Genomic DNA, 22195 nt, shown 5'->3' with positions numbered 1-22195 from the left:
GAGAGGGGGAAAACAAAGCATTACCTGACATTGGTGACTTAAAGACACTTTGGAGACCCAACTCCTCCTTCCTTTTTCAAGGAACCTCAACTCTGACTCTGCTCCCAAAACCCTATTTACTACACCTTGTAACTCCCAATAGTCAGCAGGATGTTCTTCTTGGGGATCTTGAAGCCGGTGCTGAGCATAGCCTTGAGGTAGGCCTCACAGCGACTCTCCCCAAAGCCAGCCACCTCCCCTGTGCTGGTCATCTCTACTCCCAGCACCACATCTGCTCCTGCCAGGCGTGAAAATGAGAATTGGGGCACCTGAATGGGGAGATGGGGGGAAAGAATTTTATTTTTTATTTTTTAATGTTTAACAATCACTGCCATACAATTGAGATTTTATCCCCCCCACACCTACCCCCTACTACCCCCCTCCCTCCCCACGACTGCATACAATTCTGTATAGGTTCTACATATACTTTCCTATTGAGTACATTTTCACTATAGTCATGCTATGTAGTCAGACTAAAATAAATGAAAGAAATCATATAACAAATCAAAACATGATACACAAAAACATACACATACACAAACATGATCTGCTACATTCTGCGAATGACTTCCATATTTCTTTCTCTGAGTGTGGAAGGCATTTTGCCTTAGAAAACCACCATTGGGATTTTTTTTTTTTAATAAGTTCTTGTGTTATTACGAAATTCCAAGTCTACCAGAAAAAACTCTCGCACACTGTGGTCGTTGCTGTGCACAAAGTTCTCCTGCTTTTGCTCCTTTCACTCAGCATCAGGTCATATAAGTCCTTCCAAGTCTCTCTGAAGTCTTCTTGTTCATCATTTCTTATGGCACAATAGTACTCCATTACATTCATATACCATAATTTATTCAACCATTCCCCAATTGATGGACATCCCCTTGACTTCCAGGTTTTGGCAACTACAAAGAGTGCTGCTATAAATATTTTTGTACATGTGGGACCCTTTCCCATTTTTATGATCTCTTGGGGATATAGTCCTAGTAGCGATATTGCTGGGTCAAAGGGTATGCACATTTTTGTAGCCCTTTGGGCATAGTTCCAAATTGCTCTCCAGAATGGTTGGATGCGCTCGCAGCTCCACCAACAATGAATTAGTGTTCCAACTCTCCCACATCCCCTCCAGCATTTATCATTTTCTTGTTCTGTCATGTTTGCCAATCTTATAGGTGTGATGTGGTACCTCAGAGCTGTTTTGATTTGCACCTCTCTAATCAAGAGTGATTTAGAGCATTTTTTCATATGATTATAGATATCTTTAATTTCTTCTGAAAATTGCCTGTTCATATCCTTTGACCATTTATCAATTGGGGAATGACTTGTATGATTATACATTTGAGTCAGTTCTCTATATATTCTAGAAATGAGGCCTTTATCCCCGAGCTTAGCTGTAAAAATTCTTTCCCAATTTACTACATCCCTCCAGATTTTGGTTGCATTGGGTTTGGTTGTGCAAAAACTTCTCAGTTTAATGTAATCAAAATTATCCATTTTGCATTTCATAATGCTTTCTATCTCTTCTTTAGTAAGGGAAAGAGTTTTAAAGACTTCTTTGGAAATGTGATTTAAATCAGGAGACTGGCTACAGTCACAAGAAGACAGACCTTAACCTTAACTCCTAGTATTTCCCAATCCTAGGTTTAAACCCCAGGGATCCCGCCTTTCTTACCTTAACTCCCACCACTCCGGTTCCAGCCATGAGCCCAACAGGCTCGACCTCCTCACCCATGATGATTTGGGTAGCCAGGGCCACCAGATCCACTCCAAGAGTCTTGGAAACAAAGGGGAAGGACCGAGAGACGCGAACGTTGCACTCAATAACCTTGAGCTGGTCATCCTAGGGAAGACAAAGATAGTGATGGTCACCTAAGGCCCACAAGGAGCACGCCTGGCTGCAGTTGGCCAGCCAGTCTCTTATCCCTCCATCCACCCTGCTTTTTCAGACTATGAAAAATGTGACTGTAATCAACTTGATGATTGTAGACCTGAAGTGATTAAATGAAGGCAGGCAAGCTGTAGAGCCTAGATTCCAACTATTGATTTAAAATGCTCAGGGGTACAGGGGAAGGTTTCCTGGTATTTTAAGGGTCCATAGCTACCAGCAAGCCCACTCCCCATGTCTATAGAATTATGACTAAATATTTTCATGCTTCAAAATTCTGGCAGATCCCACAAGGTAGGTTTCTCCCTCTCCCTCTGTAATCACAAAACTTTAGGTACAGAACACAGTATCTCCTTATCACTAAGTTTGGGGAGCTCTGCTCTTGCAGCAAAGAGGAGAACCTTTAACTTCTATTTCCAGTCCAAGTCTTGCTCCTATTACCTTGGCAATGAGCTGCAGATTGAAAGGCCCTGTGACCTGCAGCTCTTGACCCACAGAATGAACAATTGCTTTGATCCTTTCCAATGTCTTGGGTGTGATGTCTTGTGGAGGAGTCACCAACGTTGCATCCCCTGAGTGCACCCCTGCATTTTCCACGTGCTCTGAGATAGCTACAGCTACCACTATGCCATCACAGGCCACAGCATCCACGTCAATTTCCTGAGAGCCGCAACACAGAATGATCATGTAGCATGAGAATTCTCCTTGACCAAATAGGTCTGCTCCCCCCATCATTTTTCTAAGCGCCCACAACCATGCCAAGAGAGACAGGCGATGACAGAGAATGGAGGCAGCAGCTGGGAGCAGGGGAGAAGAGGAACAGAGAAATTTCTGCTCACTCGCCGTCACCAACCTTGGCCTCTTGGATAAACTTGGAGATGACCACAGGGTGCTCTTTGGAAACAGCAGCTGCACTGCTCAGAAATCGCTCCAGGTCTCCATCGGTATAGGCCACATTCATGGCAGCACCACTCAGCACGTAAGAAGGGCGGACAACACAAGGATATCCCACAGTCTGGCAGAACTGGCGGGCAGACTAAGAAAAGCAAGGAGGTCAAGCAGTGGTCTTCAGACAGAGATTCACTCATGCTCTGCAACCCCCATACCAATCCTACCTCTAAGTCACTGAGTTCTCGCCACTGAGGCTGGCTGATGCCAATGGTGTCAAGGAGCCTAGAAAACTTGAATCGGTTCTCAGCAGAGTCGATGGCTTCTGGGGAGGTCCCAAGGACCCGACATTGCTGCCTATGCAGAGCCATGGCCATGTTGTTGGGCAGCTGACCCCCCATGGAGAGGATCACACCCTCAGGGTTTTCCAACTCATAGATATCCATCACTACCTGCAGGGGGAGAGATGGTAGAGGTCAGGGGGCAGGCACTATCTGCCTACTTCACGTAAAACCCAGCAGAATATCAGTAAAGCAAGTTAACCTTGACCTTTTCTTCCCTTCCCTTACCTCAAAAGAGATCTCATCAAAGTAGAGTCGATCACACATGTCATAGTCGGTACTGACTGTTTCAGGGTTGTAGTTCACCATGATGGTCTTATACCCCATCTGTGACATGGAAATGTTATTCAGGAATGACAGGAAATGTTACTCAGCTACGGGGTGTCAAAGGAGAGGTAGAACTAGGCAGAGACTGAGAAAAATATCCTTACTGAAACTGACCTACAGGGCCCAAGAATCCCTCCCCTCAACAGCTGTCAGATAATGAACTACCTCAAGAATTGACAAGCCCCCAACTACTCAAAACGTTTCAGCAATTGCTGGAGTTGGTACTCCCACATAGGTGGGAGCTTGGACTAGATGGTCCCTAAATCTATGACCCTAACACAGATGTGAGATATAGGAACAGTGGCATGGGATGAGGAGTAGGAAGAAATCTCCTCCCCAATTAGTTATGGGCACAACCAACATTTGCGAGGAATTGTGGAAACCAGAAGAGGACTTAGTCTTGAATTTTGTTAAAGCCCAGACCTTGCGCAGCTGCCGGATGCAGCCCACAGCACACCAATCAAATTCAACACTGGAGCCAATTCGGTAGACACCAGAGCCCAGGACCAGGACGTGGGGAGCATGGAAACTCAGGTCATGAGTGGTACCCCCATAAGTCAGGTACAAATAGTTGGTCTGAGCTGGCCATTCTGCTGCCACTGTATCAATCTGTTTTACTGCTGGACAGATGCCCAGTTCCTGTCGAAGTTTTCGGACAGCCAGCTCTGTGCTGGAGACAAAGTAGGGTCAGAAACGGGCACAAAAGGAATGCCACATGAAACTACTCTAAATTTTAGAAACAAAAATTTGTTACAATTCAAATCAACTAATTAACCCGCTTCCCAGAGAAAAGACCTTGAGGCCTCCAGGTTTCTCTCACCAAAAAAAACAGCTATTCCCAACTCCCTCCACAGCCTTGGCAGTCTGGTTCCAAGGTCCCCTGATTCAACTAATGGGCCCTGACTGACCTCCCCCAACCACCCTCCTGACCTGAGCACTGCAAGGGCAATCTGCTTGTCGGAGAAGCCAAGGCGTTTGGCTTGGTGCAACAACTCAGGGGGCAGGGGCTGCCCACGGTGTTCTTCCAGTTTTCGGGTGTGTTCTATGATGCGCTTCATGCACTGCAGGAACCAGCGATCAATGCGAGTAAGCTCGTAGAGTCGGTCTATGGTATATCCTGCCCACAAAGCAGCCGCCACTACAAATATCCGCTTATCAGTTGGTGTCTCCAGCTCCTGGTGGGGGAGGGGGTGGTTGGAAATAAACAGGTCAAGGTTTGAATAAGAATATTGAGAGTGGGGTGAGGATATTCCACAGGGGAAGGAGAAAAATCATACTATAATATATAATAAGCTACTATGTGCCAGGCAGTGGGCTAACAACCACTTAGTATAATAGTATCTCATTTGAACCATCCAACAATCCTGAGAGGTAGGTGCTATTCATGTTCCCACATCACAGCTAAGGAAACTAAGGCAGAAATAAAGTGATTTGTCCAGGGTCACAAAGGCAGTAAGTATCTGAGGCTGGATTTCCTGACTCCAGACCCAGTGCTCTATCCACTGCACCATGGGGCTGCCTTTGCGTAGGCCAGTCCCTAAGGCACCGTCTACCCAACCAGGTCCTAGGGAATGTTAGTGGCTGGCACCATGAATGACAGGCTAATACTAGGGAAGAGAAAGGCTGGTTTCAGGTGTCATTACAGTAAATGGGGCTACCCTCTCACCATGTCACTGACAGGCTTCATTGTGTGATCAAAACCAACACAGTTCTCATCCACCATGCGCAAGGCCTTCTGGAATGCCTCTTCGAACCCACGCCCAATAGCCATGACCTCACCTACAGAGTAAGGAAGAAAGGAGGAGTGAGAGAGTCAGCCTGAAGAGCCCATGGAATATTCAGGCAGGCCTCAGTGTAAGGATGCCTTGTCTACTGTATGATTCATTTGCGGAAGGCTTTGGGACCAAACCTGTGATTTCACTGGTACAGCGACCTCTCAATAATAGAACTCCCTCTACTGGGGTATATCAACATCTGAGTTTTACCAAGGGCACCCAGCAGATAGGTGGCAGAAGAGGCCCGACTTCCTGAACCTGAGCATGGCTTTTGATGCAGGATGCTACAAGGCCTCCCCACAACGTTTTATACAAAGACTTTTCACCCAGTTCAGCCATTTTGTGTTAAAGTTGGATGTAGTTTATGTGACCACGCTGTCTAAATTATGGATATATTTGGAGTCTAAAACTGTCACCTAAAACACTGAAGAATCTTATCCATTAACTTTGTTCCTATTACAACGTCATTATGTTTCCATCATCTCTCTACATTTTCTACAGTATCTTTTTCAAGCACTGTATGTCTGCTGCTGACATATGATAAATTCTCTTACAGGGTTAGCTAAGAAATAATAGCTCACGTTTACTTAGAGCTTTGCAAATATCATCTCTTTTTATTCCCACAATGACCTTGAGAGGTCAAGTGCTATTATTACCCTCATTTTTACAGATGAGGAAAGTAAGACAGAGGTTAAGTGATCTGGCCAGTCACACAGCTGGTACTTGTCTGAGGCTGGATTTGAAGCCTGGTTTTCCCGACTTCAGACCCTGGGCTCCATCCACTGTGCTACCTAGTTCTGCTATTTCCAAAATTACTTTCAAAACTGCTATTTACCCAAAATTATTCAAAATCATTTCAGTCTGATAAAGTCCACTATTTCCCTGGTACTTAATTTTCACTTACTATACAAGGCAGTTTTGTAAACAAGGTCCCTTGATTTAAAACAGTACAACCATACGTGAAAATGAGAAACTGACATTGTAAATGTTCAAGGAAACAAATGCTATTAAAAAGTGAAGCCCAGTCTTTTGATTGCCCTGGTTTCAGTTAATTAAACTGAATCACAAGCACTGTGGATCACACCTTGTGGCAGACATCACCTAAGTTGCTACTGTTCTTTGGAGAAGGCAGAGAAGAACACCTACGTATGAGAAACACTGGAAATATTCTTTATGAAAATGCCAATACAGGCTGGGTGCCTGAGGGAGCTGTTACCATGATAAAACAGATATTTAGTGGTAATAGGGTCTTGTGGTTTCTCACCAACACTCTTCATGCAGCTTCCAATCCGTGTGCTAACACGTAGAAACTTGCTGAGGTCCCAGCGAGGGACCTTAACCACGCAGTAATCCAGGCTGGGCTCAAAGGCAGCTGTACCCCCAGTTACTGAGTTCCTGAGAAGCAGTGGCCAAGGGAGAGGTGAGGAGAGAAAAATCTAACGATGCCCCCTGATAGTCCCAAAACCCTTGTAGGACACCCTTTTCATCTTCTCTGTCCAAGAGGACTGCACACTTTCAGCCCCATCCTCTATCCTCCTCAAATCCCTCTTTCTACACCTCCTACCTGAGTTCAGGCAGGGAGATGCCCAGAGCTAGCTTGGCTGCGACGTAGGCTAGAGGATAGCCAGTGGCCTTACTGGCAAGAGCTGAACTTCGAGACAGTCGTGCATTCACTTCAATGATATAGTACTATAAAAGTATAGAAAGGGGAAAGAAGCAATCAGTGAGTCCAACTTAGAAGCCCAGGGTCTCCTTGGCTAGGGAACTCTGATAATGCTCCCTTTCTGCCGGCTGGAATATGAAAGGGTGAAGAAAGAGAAGTCAATGTTCCCTCTGAGAGAGCGAGAGCAAAGTCCTCCCTAAAGTGGATAAGAGGATGCCAACATGTCCCAGCAGCAGGACTCAGAGGTCTGAGACCCCCTCCCCCATTTCTCCAGGCCTCAATGGCTTTCCAGTTTGAAGGTCATGATGTTTTGGTAGATGGGAGTGGGGTAGGGGGTGGGGAGAGCATACAACCAACAAAATGTATCTCAGGTAAGTTGGGTTTATGCAGTTGGGTGGAAGGGTAAGTGTGGAAAATTCTCAGAGGGGCTCAGGGTCTTTTACCTGTTCAGACTCAGGGTTCAAGGCATATTGTACATTGCATTCCCCGACAATGCCCAGGTGCTGGGTCACCTTGATAGCAGTTTGACGTAGCAGCTGGTACTCTCTATCGTTCAGCGTTTGGCTTGGGGCCACAACTATAGATTCACCAGTGTGAATGCCCAGTGGGTCTAAGTTCTCCATGTTACAGACCTAGGAAGGGAGAAGTTGCACTAAGAGTCAACGCAAAAAAAAGCATTCGTAATCAATGCAAGGGATCCTTTCTGAGGGTCTCCCCTTTTTCTGGTCTTAGGGACGCAATCTAATGAAAGATTTAGCCCAGACCCTCCAATACCTAAAAGCTCTACTGCCCCAAAGACAGTCCAGAATTGGTGGGGATCCCTCTCCTGACTCAACTTACCGTGACACAGTTGCCATAGGCATCTCTCACCACTTCATATTCTATTTCTTTCCACCCTTTGAGGGACTTGTCCACCAGCACTTGGCTGGTGTGAGCAAAGGCTGGGGCCACCAGGGAGGAGAGCTCCTCTCTGCTGGAGGCAAAGCCAGAGCCAAGGCCCCCCAGCGCAAAGGCAGCTCGTACCAGGACTGGATATCCCAGTCGTTCTGCAGCTGCTTGTGCCTAAAGCAAGAAAAGGAGAAACATAGGTAACAGTGTTGGAGCTTCCATGTCCTACCCACACTCAAAGCAAAAAGGGAAAGGATCCAGATGATGCCCAATGAATAGTAGTGGACCAATCCTGGTTCTACTATACCTGTTACAGTAGTGGACTACCAATGAATAGCAGTGAACCAATCCTGGTTCCACTATACCTGTTCCAGGGAGTTTGCAGCCTCACTGGGGGCGACATACTCCTCGATCTCTGCCATCCTTGCTGCAAAAGCACGCCGATCCTCAGTCAGCTCAATTGTTTCCACAGGGGTGCCTAGGACCCGCACTCCGTATCGGGCCAGAACCCCAGCTTTAGTCAACTCCACACCACAGTTCAGTGCTGTCTGGCCTCCAAATGTCAGTAACACACCATCTGGACGCTCATTACGAATGACCTGAGATGGAAGAGGGGCAAAGTGTACTGACAGGCAAGGGGTATAAAAGACAGAATCCCAAAGCAACAACCATCACACCACCACATTCTGCTGATAATACCTGGGTCACATAATGAGGTGTAATAGGCAAGAAGTAGACTTTGTCAGCCAGTCCCTGGGAGGTTTGTACTGTGGCAATATTAGGATTGATGAGCAGCGTTTGAATATTTTCCTCCTTTAGAGCCTTGATAGCCTGAAATTATAAGAAGTGTTTGTCACCATCCAGATGCCCAACTATCTTTGTGCCAATCTTCAAATGCTCCCTAATAATCCCTAGTAATACTCCCTTCTGACTCTCTCTCACCATCTACCTGCCCTTGTCCAGAACTCTGGGTCATCTTCCTCCCATCTCAGGCCCTTTCTTCTTACACTTCCTGTCCACCACTGTGTAGGGGAAGGGAGTGGGGAATAATGAACAGACACCAGAAGAAGGAAAGAATGAAGGTGAGCCTAACCTGAGAGCCAGAGTAGTCAAACTCTCCAGCCTGGCCAATGGAGAGGCCCCCTGAACCCAGGATCAGCACCTTTCGAGGAAATAGAGGCCTGTCTCCCAATGTTGGGGTGCCAGAGGGACAAAGCCGCTCCATGAGCCTTTGATGAACTACAAAAAGATAAGAATAGTTAGTCACAAAAACGTACGAGCTGGAAAGAACAGTAGAGAAAAATTACTTCAGTCTCCTAATTTTACTGATGAAGAAACTAAAGCCCTGAAAAATAAAAAAAGGGACTTTACCCAGAACCATAAAATTAATTTAGTAACAGAATAGCAAGGATTAGAATTCAGGTTTCCTTACTTCCAGTCAAGGTGAAAAAAGATGAACCAATCATTTTGTGGCTTAGGTCCCAGAGCCTTCAAACCATACCAGTTTCTCTAAGGTCACACCAACCTTATTCCCATCCCAGTGCCACCCCCATCCAATCTTGTCTGCCTTCAGCACCCTAACCAAGTCCCATTCAGGCTCCCCACCTGTCTTGCCCCCAGTTCTGTTCTCCTTCACAGTCTCCAAGAAGATGTCAAAAAGCAACTCCATATCAGAGGGGCCGGCTCGGTGCTCAGGGTGAAACTGGACACTGTAGAAGGGGAGCCGGGAGCAGCACAGCACCATTATTAGAATTTCTGGTATGCCAGTCTCTTCTTCATCACCACCCTCAGCCCCCATCCTGGATGAAGGCTCTTCTGTCCAGTGACTGCTCCTTTGTTGGAGCAATCACCAGACATAGATGCCAGGCAACCAGTCCCTCATCTGGCCCCCACCTGAAGAAAGGCAGGGTCTCATGTACAATGCCTTCATTGGAATGATCATTGGCATTTGTGAAGAGAGGGGTCCAGCCTGGTGGCAAAGATTCTGTTTCCACTGCAAATCCATGATTTTGGGATGTTAAGAAGCATCGTCCAGAGCCCTTCAGCAGGCATGGCTGGTTGTGACCACGGTTGCCATACCTAAGGGAGAAATCAGCCAGAATATTTTCTCCCCTTCTACAAACACTAACTCATAACTTCACCTGCCTTGAAAGATATCTCACCTTGCCAGGCCACATGTATTTTCCCTCCCCCTCAAGCATTCCAAAGCCCTTCTCTACTGGCACTAAGCCCCAGTACTCTCATTCCTCATCCTAGAGGTCTCAGCTTCTTAACACACACCCTCTCTCCTCTCAACACATTCTCACCTCATCTTGTAAGTCTTGGCCCCAATGGCTAAGGCCAACAACTGATGACCCAAGCAGATACCAAAGACAGGTCGGGGGTTTGGCTCAGAGAGGACACGGCTCAGTGTAGATACCACAGTGGGACACGAAGCAGGGTCCCCAGGACCATTACTTAGGAACAGACCCTCATAATCTGGTAGGAGCAGAAGATATGGCATCAACAAAGGTACTACAGCCCAGAACAACTCTTTCATTCTTCCCTAGGGCAGAACCCCTTAATCCCCTGCATCTTTGTTTCCACAAACTCTGGCTACTATCAATGATTCCTGGTCACTTGCTCCACTCACCCTGGCTGTCTAATTTGTAGTCCCAGGGCACTACAGTGACCTCAGCTCCACGCTGGCACAGGCATCGGATCTGACTGTATTTTAGCCCACAGTCCAGGGCAAGAATCCGGGGGCATCCCCCTGCATTGTATACCCTTGGTTCCTGAGGATAGAAAAGGTAAGATATAGCATTTTAACAGCTGTCCTCCTCTTCCCACTACCTCACACACCTTTCTATCCTTCAAATAAAAAAGATTATTACTTGTTCTTGAGGCACACCTGTGGGCAATTATATTTTTAAAAAACTCAATCTATTTTATTTTTCAACACGAATATAGTATGTAAAAAAAATTCAACATGTTAACTATTTATTATATGCAAGGTGATGGAAATACCAAGACAAAACTAAAATAGCCCCAGCCTTCAAGGAGATGTTCTTTCTAAGGGATTGGACTACATGACTTCTAAAGTCTATGGGAAACCTGATGAAGGGAGAAAATCCTCCTTGTTTTCTGGACAATTGTTAAGGGCACAACTGATGCACAGTTAGCTCTGGTGGTGCCCAGGCTCCATTCCATGCCCCAAGGTTCATACCTTAATAGAAACCTCAGGTACAAGAGCTTGAGCATTAGGATCCAAAAATGGCAGCGATGAAGGCTCTATCCCATCTTGTACCAGCTTTCCCAGAAGTGATCCCTGTTCCCGCAACTTCTTTGTCAGTTCCCTTGTATCGACTCCTGTTATACCAGGAGATCAATCAAGCTCAACAGAGATTAGATTTCAGGGATAAACTTCCCCCTCAGCATCACACAACTATTTCCATAGGGATCCAAGTTCTAGATCAGGCCTGGCTCCAAAGCACAGATAATCTTTTCTTCCATAGTCCCCGACCTCCATCCTTCATTCCTGACCCTATTACATCAACCTCTGATCTTCAACCCAACTTTATCTCATCTCCCTCTAACAGCAGCTCTTGATTCTCCCCAACTCCAGCACACTATGCTCTCTCTGTCCACACCTGCACCTCCCTCCCTCAACTTCTCCCTCTAGTACCTTGGAGACCAGGTATACCATGCTCCTCCAGCCATTGGTGCAAGGTTCGGGTGGCACTCCAGTGACTGGGTGTAGAGCAGCATTCTCCTACCACCAATCCTGCCACATGAATCCCCGATGACTCAAACCACTGCAAAAGAAAGAGTTAGTGAGAAAGATCCAAAGGGCTACAATCCTCTGACAATGTCATCTGTTACCACAAATCATTACCATTCACAGAACACTGCACAGCATTTAGCATGGTGCCTAGGCACTATGGAAAACTGGTATAATTTGGAGATGTTAGAGTTCTTTGCCTTAGAGATGCTTACAAATTTATAAGACATGAGAAATAAAACTGACAACAAATAAATGTGCATGAAGCATCAAATAAATAAAATGAAATATCAAAAAGAGAAATTGTTAACTCACTTGGGACTGAAAAAGACATAGTAGGCACTGCTTAACGGTGGAATGTTTTATGGAAAAGACAAATTTTATGGCAAAGCCAAAGTCATTCTTTAAGGATAGAGGGGACTTTACAAAAGAAAACTGGGAACCCTTTCTAGGAAAAAGAGCTTAGGCAACAAAAAAAAGCAGGACTTCAGCATCTCCAGGTGACAGGAGACACCCTGCAAGAAAGAGCAGAAAGTAGGCTTGTTTGGCTGGAAACAAAAATTATGCTAGAAAAAAGCAGAAAGTAAGAGAAGTGAGAAAGTCTGGTCTGGAAAACTAGAAATCAGTTATAGCTTGTTTTGCAAGCGTAACCCCAAACTCTCATGACTTCTGAAGGAATCACCAGTCAGAGAAGTACTAGAAACAGGCCCTTGAGTACCTCTGGCTCTAAACAAATATAAAAGCTCCTGAATTAGTCATTCCGCTTCCCATCTTTCCTACTCAGCTCCCCTCCCTCACCATTCTATCGCAATTGCTAATGAAGTTAATGTTCCTAAAGTTACTCCCCAGTTCACATAAACTTCAATTGTTGTTTCGGTGGTTCAGTTGTGTTCAAGTCTTTGTGACCTGTGGACCATAGCATGCTAATTCTGTTCATAATGTTTTCTTGGCAAAGATAGAGTGGTTTTCCATTTCCTTCTCCAGCGGACTAAGGCAAACAGAGGCTTTGACTTGCCCTAGGTCACAAAGCTAGTGTCTGTGGCCACCTCTGAACTCAGACCTTCCTGAGTCCAGGGTCAGTGCTCTATTCACATAGCTAGCTAGCTGCCTTCATTAACTTCACCAATTCTTCATTCAATCCAAACTCTGAAGCCTGGTTCTCAAAGCCTTTAATGCTCTCTGGGTTCAATCTATCATTCTAACCAAGTCACTTACTACTACTACTACTACTGCTGCTGCTACTGCTTATGCTCCAGTTAAACCACATTTCTGATGCCCACATAATTTCCTGCCTTCAAGCCTTTGCTCAGAATACTCCCTTCAGCTGATTGGCCTCTGCCAGCTGCATTGTCTCCACCCTTCAGAGGCTTAGCTCACACACCAAGTACTTTACAAAGGTTTTCCTGATCCTTATATGAGTTCTTCCAAACTCCCAAAGAACTATGAATCTTCTCTTATGGAAATCATTCCACCCCATATTGACTATTTATAAATCAAATTAGGAATTACATAGAAAATGCTTTACAAGTCTCAAAACACTATACTCATTGATTTTTATTTTGCCCTTCCCTACTACAAAAAGTTCCTTGAGGCCAGTATAGTGGGAAGATTGTTGTTTGTCCTTCATTTTCAAAAAGGACCATGTCATCAGAAGGGGATGCCATGACTTTTGAGTGAATTGGATTTAAGTGAGGCAAGGCTGTGCAAAGTCACCAGCCTCACTGTCTCCTTCTGAGCCATCTGGGTCCAAGGGGAAGATATATATCAGGACAACTGGAGATAGTTCTGATGCTGTGGAGGACTTTGACCTTTTTAAGCTAAGGTCTTTCCTGGGTTTCAGCTGGACTGTGAGGCAACACCCATTCAGTAATTAAGGTCAGGTAAGAAAAGAGGCAAAGAATGGGTTCAGTCAAAAACAAAAAAGTCTGGGAGAAGACCCTCAGAGTTTCTGGCCATAGGGGCAGTTAGAAGGAGTATACACAGAGGGCAGGGCAGCAGGATATAAGTTTACTTTGATGGGATGGTATAAAAATGAAGATGGTCTCCCCCTCTCTTATTTCTTTTCTTTTGACCCTCTTCTCTCTCCCATCCTCCTACAGACCCAAGAGACAGAAGGAACTTTGGAATCTCAAGAGCTCTTCCTCCAATTGGTACTCTGCCCTTCCTGCATTCCCTCTCCCCAAGTAACATACATACACACACACATACACATACACACACTATCTAGATGACAGACAGTTGGGGATGGGGAGAGCTCTTGAATGGAGCCACCAGGGAATGACTAGGGGAATTCTGAGGCTGGAAGACAAAAGCCAGTCTGGGATTCAGCCCGCTGGCAGGGAACCTAAGGGCTCTGGAAGAATAGGGTGCAGGGAAGCAGGGGCCTGGGTAAAAGGAACATGAACACTTAAGTGTCAGCATATTTCAGGTATGCAACTGAATCTGGAAAAACAGGAAGACTGTGTCCTGAGGTTTAACTAGAAGATGGAGAGGACTCCTGGGACCCTCTGGTAAAGCTTGGGCTTAGCATTGCTAAAGGGAAACTGGAGACCAGGAGCCAAAGTTTAGGATCTGATAAGGGAGCAGCTCACAGTCACAGGTCCAGATAAGGGGGTCAGTCAAAAGCCTTGGTTCCTGCATCCAAGGAAGGATCCTGGGGGCAGAAAGGCAGAACTGTGGAGATTCATAGGGACCCAGGTCAGAAGGCAGGACAATCCACTAAACTGGAGCTGGGGGCAGAGGGAAAATCTGAATGTGGGGTCAATGGTAAATATGGGGAAGAGGGTGACAGTGGATATTTGGGAAGTGTTTGACAGAATGTAAAAGAGTTAGGGGCCAGGAACTCATCAAGTTGCCAGACCTGGGAGGATATGGTAAATGTGGAGCAGACTGCCATGAGGGTAGATGAGGATGAGGACAGCCCAATGGCAAGAGCAGCCAGCAGAAGCCAGGTGTGAGGAGCCCTGGTTTAGACCTCCCTGGGACCTACATCAACAAAGCTAGCTTCCAGAAGTCAAAGTTATATCTCAGCTCCAAGATATGATGGGAAGAAGCCTGAATCTGGAGCCAGCAGACCTGATTGGCTATGTGCCTTTGAACAAATGACAATATTTCAGACTATATTTTCTTATCTGTACAATAGCCAACCTCATGGCAATATCATGAGGATCAAATGAAATTCTTTTTCAGACTAAAAAGTACTACACAAAAGCCAGGCATGGTTAAGTGAATCATCTTCCCATTCCTTCCTTCCCTCAGGGAGCACCAGCAAGTATCATATTCATAGGCAATCTACAAATATTTTAAGTCAAGATGGGCGTGGCAACATTCTTTAAGATAGGTTCAAGTGAAGAATGCAGACCGTGCAGATACATTCCTACGGTCCTTATCAGCAGCATCCCGGTTGGGTCACCAAGTTACAGATGCCTCGGAGTCCTTGGGGCTCCTGATTCGGGGCTCCTGCTGGTCTCCTTCCAACAGTACATGGAAGGAACTCAATAAATGCTTGCTAACTGACCAGAGGGGAGTAGAAATCATGTGTACACGTGTATGGGGGTGGGCAGCCGTGAAGGGGACAAACCCTTTCTCTCTAGATCGTCCTTCCTACCAGTCGGAGCTGTGGAACGAAGATAACTAGGGGACCACCACATCGGAACCCTTCCCAGGTAAAACTGCAACATGCTCTCCGCAAAAGGTGATAGCAGGGGCAAGCAGAGAGGCTTGGGCGGGAAAGAGGGAGAGGCCCCTGTACCTGGCTGAGGCTGAACTCGTCCTCCTCGTCGGGGGGGATGCCATAGTTGCCCACGAGCGGATAAGTCAGGACCAGAATCTGGGCTTTGTAGGAGGGGTCGGTGAGGGCCTCCGGGTAGCCCACCATGCCAGTCTGGAACACTGCGGGAAGACAGGCGGGGGCAGCTTTCAGCCACCTGGCTCGGGGGAACTGGCCAGGGCACCAACCTGGGGAGGGTAGCGGGTCCCGCCCGGGGTCGAGGGAGGGAGAGGGCCTAGGAAGCCTGAGCTGGAGGGCTTACCCACTTCCCCCGCGGCGCATATGGCCGCGCCAAAGGGCTGGCCCCGCAGCACCGACCCGTCCTCCAACACCAGCGCCGCCATGGAACCGGAGCCGTGCCCCCTGGGAGGGCGCAGATGGCAGCCTGGCGGGGCCCACGTGCGGAGCGGAGCAGCGAAACGCGGTGGCGCGGCGGCCCGTCCACGTGGCCCGCGGCGGCGGAGGCGGCAGAGCCGGTCTAGGATCCTCGCCTCGCTCCCGGGTGGCGGGAGCTGCGGCTGAGACGGCGCCGCCGAACCACGTCAGGGGCGGAGCCGAGCGGACGCAAAGGAGGCGTGGCCAGGTGATGTGCCGTGACGTCACCGAATCTGTAAGTCCGGGGAAGAGATGGTCCGAGGTTAACTCGCCGGGGACTCGCGGGCCTCCTTTGGGCTTTTGCAAGAATTGGGAGTCATTTTCTTACTGCAGCCTCACGCAGTGCAGCCCAGAGACACACGCACACGCACACACAGAGCACTTTCTTTAAAAGGGGGGATTTTATTAGGGGCAAACCTTACAAACACTTCTGACTTCAAGCCTGGTCTAGCAGCCACCAGACCACCAGTGGATCCCAGCTCTCTCCACCCCCTACTTCTCTGCACTCTAGGCCAAGGCCTGAGCTGCGCAAGGAAACTCCCAGGCTGCGCCCACCTAAGAGCTTCTTCGATTTGTAGGTCCGAAGGAAAACTTGATTCAAGAGGCTTTGATTTTTCGAAGCTGGGTTCCCCAGAGCAAGATGGAGATGCAAAATGTGGTAGTGCCCAGCACTCCAGAGAACATGAGGAGAGGGAAAGAGCCCTGTAAGTAACATGCCATGAGGAACAAGTGTCAGCAGACAGAAATGTAAATTTTGTCATTCCCCCTCCACCTAAGAGGCTTCCTCTTCATGCAGTTTGATTCCAAATGACTGCAAGTCCCAAACCCACTTCCCACATCTCATTCCAAGCTGGTTCATTTCCCCACTTTTCACCTCACGAAGACACTTGTAGCCATGGAAGCCACTAGTACAAAGACACTGGAAGAGGCCTGGGCCATCAGGGACGCAATATGCATTCTCTGGGCACAAAGCTGCAGCAGGAGAGAAACTATTGTACATTAACAACAGATTCATTAGGTAGTCAAGGCTACGCATACTTCTGCTCCAACCCTAAATCCTTCAAAGTGCTTTCCAGGTCAGGAGCAAGGATAGAAAGGATGAGACTGATTATGTCCTTTACCTACATGGGGTGAGGATCTTGAAAACATGGGTGCTAATCACAGTTGGGGGTTACTTTCCCTTTTTCAAAGGGCAGAGTAAGGGAAGTTAGGCAGTTTCTAGAAGGAAAGAAGTCAAAAGTCATACCTGATTCCACAGTGTTATTGCACTGATTTCTTTGCTTGTAGCAGGTACAGCTGTCGGTGCCACAGGTGATATTTTCCCAGGCATAATATCCTCCAGGACAGTCAACTTTCAGTGGCAGTACCCTGAACATAACATACAATTGTCATGCCATGCAATCAGATGTTGCTGATCTCATTATATGTTTCCTACCTCATTCTACTCACAGCGTCTGGAGCTCTGTGAAGTTACGAAAGACTGAGGTAGATATATTCAGGAGAGGGTTTGCTTGTAGGTCCCTGCAAATCAAAAATACCCACTGTTACTATGCCTTACCTAGAGAAGCTCCCTGATTCCATTTGTGTGAAATTAATATTTCTCTCTTATATTTAAGAATTAATTATTGTGTTAGGACCAAGGTTTTCCCCTTTTCTACTTCCTCATCCAGAAATCAACCAGTGTGGGAAGTCTCTCTTAGAGATTTACCCAGGTCAAGATCTAATTAGACAGTAAAAAAATTCTTTAAGAAAGAAATTTCTAAGTGAAGCTAATGGGTATATCCCTGCTTACTGTGTTTGTTAGACAGGCCTGGGAAAATGTTGATTCTCCCTACAATCAAGACAGTTGATATGGAAATTGATGTCTCTTTCACCAAGTTATGAGTGACCTAAGTCACACAGCCCAAGACAGCCCACCTCTCACTGTGTTAACCAATCAGAGGTGATTAGGAACCCCTCAGGAAACTTCAAAAGGCATATAAACTGTGACCCCGCAGCCATTAGGAGTCTTTGATCTAAGAAAGACTGCCAAATGACCAAACTTTTCTTAATAAACTGCTGGCCTTATTAAAAAAAAATGAATAAATTACCCCAAAACCATGTCTTCCAAATCTTTTTAATTGTCATACACTTCTATTTCTCTTAGCACCCATTGCCCATCCTGGACTGTCCAGATTGAAGGACCCCCACATTTCTCTCAGAAGGGCTCCGTCCCTAGTTACCCAGCTCTGTACCCCTCTACACTTATGTCTTCTGGGAGGAAGGCCCCTGAGAGCACTTACAGAACAATGGCAGAATGTGCCTCAGCAAAGAGTGGGTCCAGTTCTTTCAGGGAACAATTCTGAAGATCTAGTCTAAAAGAAGAGAAAGTCAGTGCAATCCTGTCCTTTTTGCCCTATCCACGACTTTTTTTCCCATCAGCAGAACTATTTTGACACCTGTCTTTTTGTCTCCTTTTCTAGTTAGCCATCATTTATTGCAAACCAGCTGTGCTCCATATTAATCTTTACCTGTCTGAGACCAACCTGTCAGAATATTTGTGCCTATTAGGAAGTAAGGAGAGGGCTCTGTGCTTCTTATCTAGAAAAAGTGTCTCAAATCTGTCACCAGATCATTGGTGACTCATTACAGGATGGTACAAAATGCAAGTTATATAAAAATGTAAGTTTTTGTTTTTTCTCAAGTACAGATGTGAATATCCACTAAACTGCAAAATCCTCAGGGTCTGAGACTATGCTCTAGTCTTGTTTTTCCCTCAGTATCTCTTATATTTATTCAACAAATATATACTATGTAATAGTACTATGCACTATTACACTGGCAGATGTAAACAAAGAACCCTGATCTCAAGGAGCTTGCAACTTATTGGAGGGAGAGGACAAGAACAAGACACAAAAAACAATTACAAAAATTACGTGGGAGTTTAAGAAAATATAACAATGTCACAAGGAAGCATCAGATATCATGTGTTACAAAGCTACAGAAGATCAGAGAAAGGGATCAGGATGGGCTAGAATGATCACTGAAGGCTTCATGAGAGAGATAAGACTGGCTAGGATGGGTATAGAAAAGTATGGACAATATCATGGAAAGAAAGAAAAGCATAAGCAATGAATGTGCTTGGGAATCAGTGAATCTGGCTACAGCCACATTCATACCACAGAGCAACTGTTAGAAAGAAAGCTTGTGTCCAGAATGCCACGCTTGAGAGTTTATGCTTTATTGTGTTGGCATATGAAATCTCAAAGTTGCCCTGGCAACAAAATAAACAAGTCAGAGGATAGAAAGACTGAAGGGAAGACCAATTAGGTGACAATAAAGATACATGCATTCAAGGCTAGATTATGATGATGCCAAAGGGAATGAAGAGTAATAGACTGAAACAGATAAGAGAGACAGAATGAAGGCCGAATGGACTTGGTGACTTACTGGGGGCAAAGTGGAGGGAGGAGTCAAAATAATTAGAAGGACACCTTTAGACTTTGCATTTGAAACAATTCCATGAAAAGTTTAGCAGGTAATTGGAGATATACATGTAACAGTATTTTGTCTTTTAAAAAAAAAAGTACATTTATTGGTACTCTAGAGAAAGGAACTGTTATTGAAATTTTTAAAATAAATTATTTTAGGAGCAGAGGAAAGATGTAAAAAACGTTTATAGATCAAAACAGTTAACACAGTCACTGAATAAAACAAAAAAAAAGCTCAATTTCAAATATAGAATGTGGAATGCAGTCATATAACTGAACTCAAATCAATTATTGATTTGTGTTCAGTTGAAGAATACAGAGACATTTTGTAATACATTCAAAGGATATATTTCTGAACTTGAAACATGTGGTCCTTTTTGCTTCACACCCAATGTACTTTTACTTCAATGTACTTTTACAAGTTTAATAGCAAGTATTGTCTGTAGAACTGCTGGGTGAAACAGTGGATAAAGTGGCAGGTCTAGAGTCAGGAAGACTCATCTTCCTGAGTTCAAAGCTGGCCTCAGACACTTTCTAGCTGTGTGACCCTTGGTAAGTCACTTAACCTTGTTTGCCTCAGTTTCCTCATCTGTAAAATGAGTTGGAGAAGGAAATGACCACTTTGGTATCTCTGCCAAGAAAACCCAAAATCAGACAAGACTGAAAACACTAAACAACTATCTAGCTAGGCCAAAAGTATATACTTTTTTATGCAGAGACAAATGGGACAGGTGGTCCATAGGGCATTCCCTAGCCAAAATGGCATAAGGATTGAAAAGTAAAAGGACCATGTGTTTGTAGGTTTGTATTTTAGGAATGAAAGATGATGTTTCAAATCCCATAGTTTTATATAATTACACAGCCCATTCCTCTTCCTTACCCCACAATGGTGCCCTGTGCGGTCAGACAGCAACGTGCTCTCAGTTTTAATTCTTGTGTCGGATTACAGTAATGGTCAACCTCTGATGTGTCATGTACAGGCCCTGGACAATATTTGCATACCTTCAGGACATGTAAGGTCAGGAACAGACAAGAAAAAGAAATGGTCAGAGTAGTGTTAACTGACCACCAAATTCTTACCTTACAAAAGGGCAAATTCCTACCTTACAAAGGGATGATGAGATTACATTGTCTTTTCACCCAACACACAAAACTTAAACTCATACACCAGATTATTTGAAAGAGGCTCTACCCACTCCTCCCTATAGTCTGATCTGGAGAAAAATGTATTCCTTCCAGCTGCTACCCTCCACTTTTTCCCAACCTGAATCTGTTAGGAAAAGCCCTTCACTCACTTGCAGATCACCATTCAAAAGCATTTATTAAATAAGTACAGTAATTTGTACATGCAAACCTGTCACACTGATCTGCAGAGACATGATTTTTACAAGAACTCAACATTGGCAACATCTTATAGCTTTGGATCTGCATTATAGGTAGGCATTTGTTTGTGGAGGGTATAAGCTGACCTTTAAAATGGCAGAAAGAATAAAGGAAGTGACACTTTAGGAAATGTTAAAATAGTAACAGCTGTGTTAGCTAGCTCAGACTCACAGAATGATAGAAAGTGATTTTTGGAGATCATTTCCTCCAACCTCCTCTACCTCTCAACCTCAGGTTTACAAGGGACTAGAGATATCCTGGATATGATTTGGGGTAAGTCACTTAAATATCTGTCCCCCTTTTCCCACAGGCAACTAAGACTATACAACAGTAAGAACACTGTCTCTGCAGTCCAAGGACCAGTGTTCAAAACCTATCTCAAGTATAAAATTTTCTTAGGTCCTGGGCCTCAGTTTCCCCATCTGTGAAATGAAGTTGTTGGACTACATGGACTCTGAGGTTCCTTTCAGCTCTACATCTAAGAGCTAAAGAGGGAAAGTGACTTGCCCAAGGTCACACAGCTACTTAAGTGTGAGTGACTTGGGACAGCTAGGTAACACAATGGATAGAGCAGGAGATCCCAAGTCTGTTAGACCTGTGTTCAAATACTGGCTTTAGACATTTACCATCTGTGTGACCCTGAGCATGTCACTTGACCTGTCTCAGTTTCATCATCTGTAAAACGAAGATAACAGTAACATCTGCCAGCCAGGTTTTTGTGAGAATGAGATACTATGAATAAAGTTTCATAAAATAAATGGTCACATTCTGACTTCCAGCTGCAGGCTCCCTTATAACTAAGTAGTAACAGTAGCTGACATTTGTAACTAACTGTACAAACAGTAACAGACATTTACACTGACCTTTAAAAGTAGGGCTCATTAGGAGGAAAGAGTCAGAAAAACCTGGGTTCAAGTTCTGCTGCAGACGTACTGCTGGGGTTATCCCTTCCATCCCTGCCCCCAGGCCGGGGTCCTGACCTAAACCTGGACGAGGTGTGCCCCCATGCGATAATTATCCTGCCGCCCTACACACACGGCAGCCCCTTGACCTTCAGCGGAGTACTGAGGCTGATGCTTTACTAACGTGTTAGGTCCTGTATGAGTCGCGGGGACGTGGAACGGAGGTGGGCCCAGGAGAGGGTGCCCGAACCCGGGCAGGGCCAGGGGCCCCGGGCAGGCACGGGGGCACCGGCCGTCCGCCTCAACCCAGAGGAGCGGGGCGACGCTGGTGGTGGGCCCCTGGGGTCGATCACCCCCTTTCCCCACTTCCCCCGACCCCGCCGACTCCCTCTTCAGTACCTCGGGCAGCGCCGGGGCCCTTCCCGTGCTCAGAGCCAGGAGGAGGGGTACAGCCCTGGACAACCAGCCCAGAGAGGGGCCGAGGCCCGCGGGAGCCATTTTTTTCTCCCTCTTCCCTTAGCTCGTGACGTGGGCCATCACGTGTCGGGGACGACGCGCACGCGTCGCCGTGACGTTTGCCCCACCCCCACCCCCGACGGTCGAGGGGTCTCCGGGATAAGTTTCGCAGGCGCCCCGAGGGCTTAGGAGATGTTCTTTCCTTGCTGGCGAGTGAGCCCTTCCCGCCCCCAGCTCTCGAGTAGCTCGACGGTCTTTTTAGGGTTTCCCTTCCCGGGTC

At 46.0% G+C, this 22195-nt stretch overlaps 2 protein-coding genes across 5 annotated transcripts in view; both read right to left on the bottom strand.

The window, feature by feature from the left end:
* Nucleotides 1–16023, bottom strand: part of CAD (carbamoyl-phosphate synthetase 2, aspartate transcarbamylase, and dihydroorotase) — a 30226-nt gene extending 14203 nt beyond the window's left edge. For 3 of the 4 annotated variants that reach the window (XM_072633994.1, XM_072633995.1, XM_072633997.1), the window contains exons 1-24: nucleotides 15592–16022; nucleotides 15312–15451; nucleotides 11465–11594; nucleotides 11006–11148; nucleotides 10433–10574; nucleotides 10107–10278; nucleotides 9694–9879; nucleotides 9406–9509; nucleotides 8894–9039; nucleotides 8500–8631; nucleotides 8166–8399; nucleotides 7753–7974; nucleotides 7356–7544; nucleotides 6814–6938; nucleotides 6514–6644; nucleotides 5141–5253; nucleotides 4405–4649; nucleotides 3898–4144; nucleotides 3376–3474; nucleotides 3034–3258; nucleotides 2772–2954; nucleotides 2360–2578; nucleotides 1706–1873; nucleotides 126–308 (exon numbers count right to left, since the gene is read on the bottom strand). In XM_072633994.1, the coding sequence (XP_072490095.1) occupies nucleotides 126–308; nucleotides 1706–1873; nucleotides 2360–2578; nucleotides 2772–2954; nucleotides 3034–3258; nucleotides 3376–3474; nucleotides 3898–4144; nucleotides 4405–4649; nucleotides 5141–5253; nucleotides 6514–6644; nucleotides 6814–6938; nucleotides 7356–7544; nucleotides 7753–7974; nucleotides 8166–8399; nucleotides 8500–8631; nucleotides 8894–9039; nucleotides 9406–9509; nucleotides 9694–9879; nucleotides 10107–10278; nucleotides 10433–10574; nucleotides 11006–11148; nucleotides 11465–11594; nucleotides 15312–15451; nucleotides 15592–15673 (3960 nt within the window). In that variant the 5' untranslated portion in view covers nucleotides 15674–16022. Of the gene's footprint in view, nucleotides 1–125; nucleotides 309–1705; nucleotides 1874–2359; nucleotides 2579–2771; nucleotides 2955–3033; nucleotides 3259–3375; nucleotides 3475–3897; nucleotides 4145–4404; nucleotides 4650–5140; nucleotides 5254–6513; nucleotides 6645–6813; nucleotides 6939–7355; nucleotides 7545–7752; nucleotides 7975–8165; nucleotides 8400–8499; nucleotides 8632–8893; nucleotides 9040–9405; nucleotides 9510–9693; nucleotides 9880–10106; nucleotides 10279–10432; nucleotides 10575–11005; nucleotides 11149–11464; nucleotides 11595–15311; nucleotides 15452–15591 lie in introns of all 4 variants that reach the window. The other variant, XM_072633993.1, reaches the window with a different exon arrangement.
* A 63-nt stretch (nucleotides 16024–16086) lies between these two features.
* ATRAID (all-trans retinoic acid induced differentiation factor) lies at nucleotides 16087–21975 on the bottom strand. The gene is made up of 7 exons (XM_072634005.1): nucleotides 21859–21975; nucleotides 20055–20176; nucleotides 17987–18058; nucleotides 17154–17225; nucleotides 16951–17072; nucleotides 16579–16676; nucleotides 16087–16406 (listed from the first exon to the last, which is right to left on the bottom strand). Exons 1-7 carry the CDS (start codon nucleotides 21955–21957, stop codon nucleotides 16302–16304), a joined length of 690 nt encoding a protein of 229 aa, XP_072490106.1. The 5' UTR covers nucleotides 21958–21975; the 3' UTR covers nucleotides 16087–16301.
* Between the last annotated feature and the right edge of the window lie 220 nt (nucleotides 21976–22195).

This window comes from Notamacropus eugenii, chromosome 1 (genome assembly GCF_028372415.1).
Source record: "Notamacropus eugenii isolate mMacEug1 chromosome 1, mMacEug1.pri_v2, whole genome shotgun sequence".
NCBI lineage: Eukaryota > Metazoa > Chordata > Mammalia > Diprotodontia > Macropodidae > Notamacropus > Notamacropus eugenii.
Note: the sequence above shows the minus strand (reverse complement) of the source record. Positions and strands in the feature narration are given on the sequence as shown.

Coding starts and splice junctions, on each gene's coding strand:
- ATRAID (XM_072634005.1), bottom strand. CDS start 21,957: ATGGCTCCCGCGGGCCTCGGCCCCTCTCTGGGCTGGTTGTCCAGGGCT. Junction 18,059..20,054: donor GCACAGGGCACCATTGTGGG/GTAAGGAAGAGG, acceptor CTCTTCTTTTAG/ACTAGATCTTCAGAATTGTT. Junction 16,407..16,578: donor GCTACAAGTGTCTTCGTGAG/GTGAAAAGTGGG, acceptor TGTTACTTACAG/GGCTCTTTCCCTCTCCTCAT.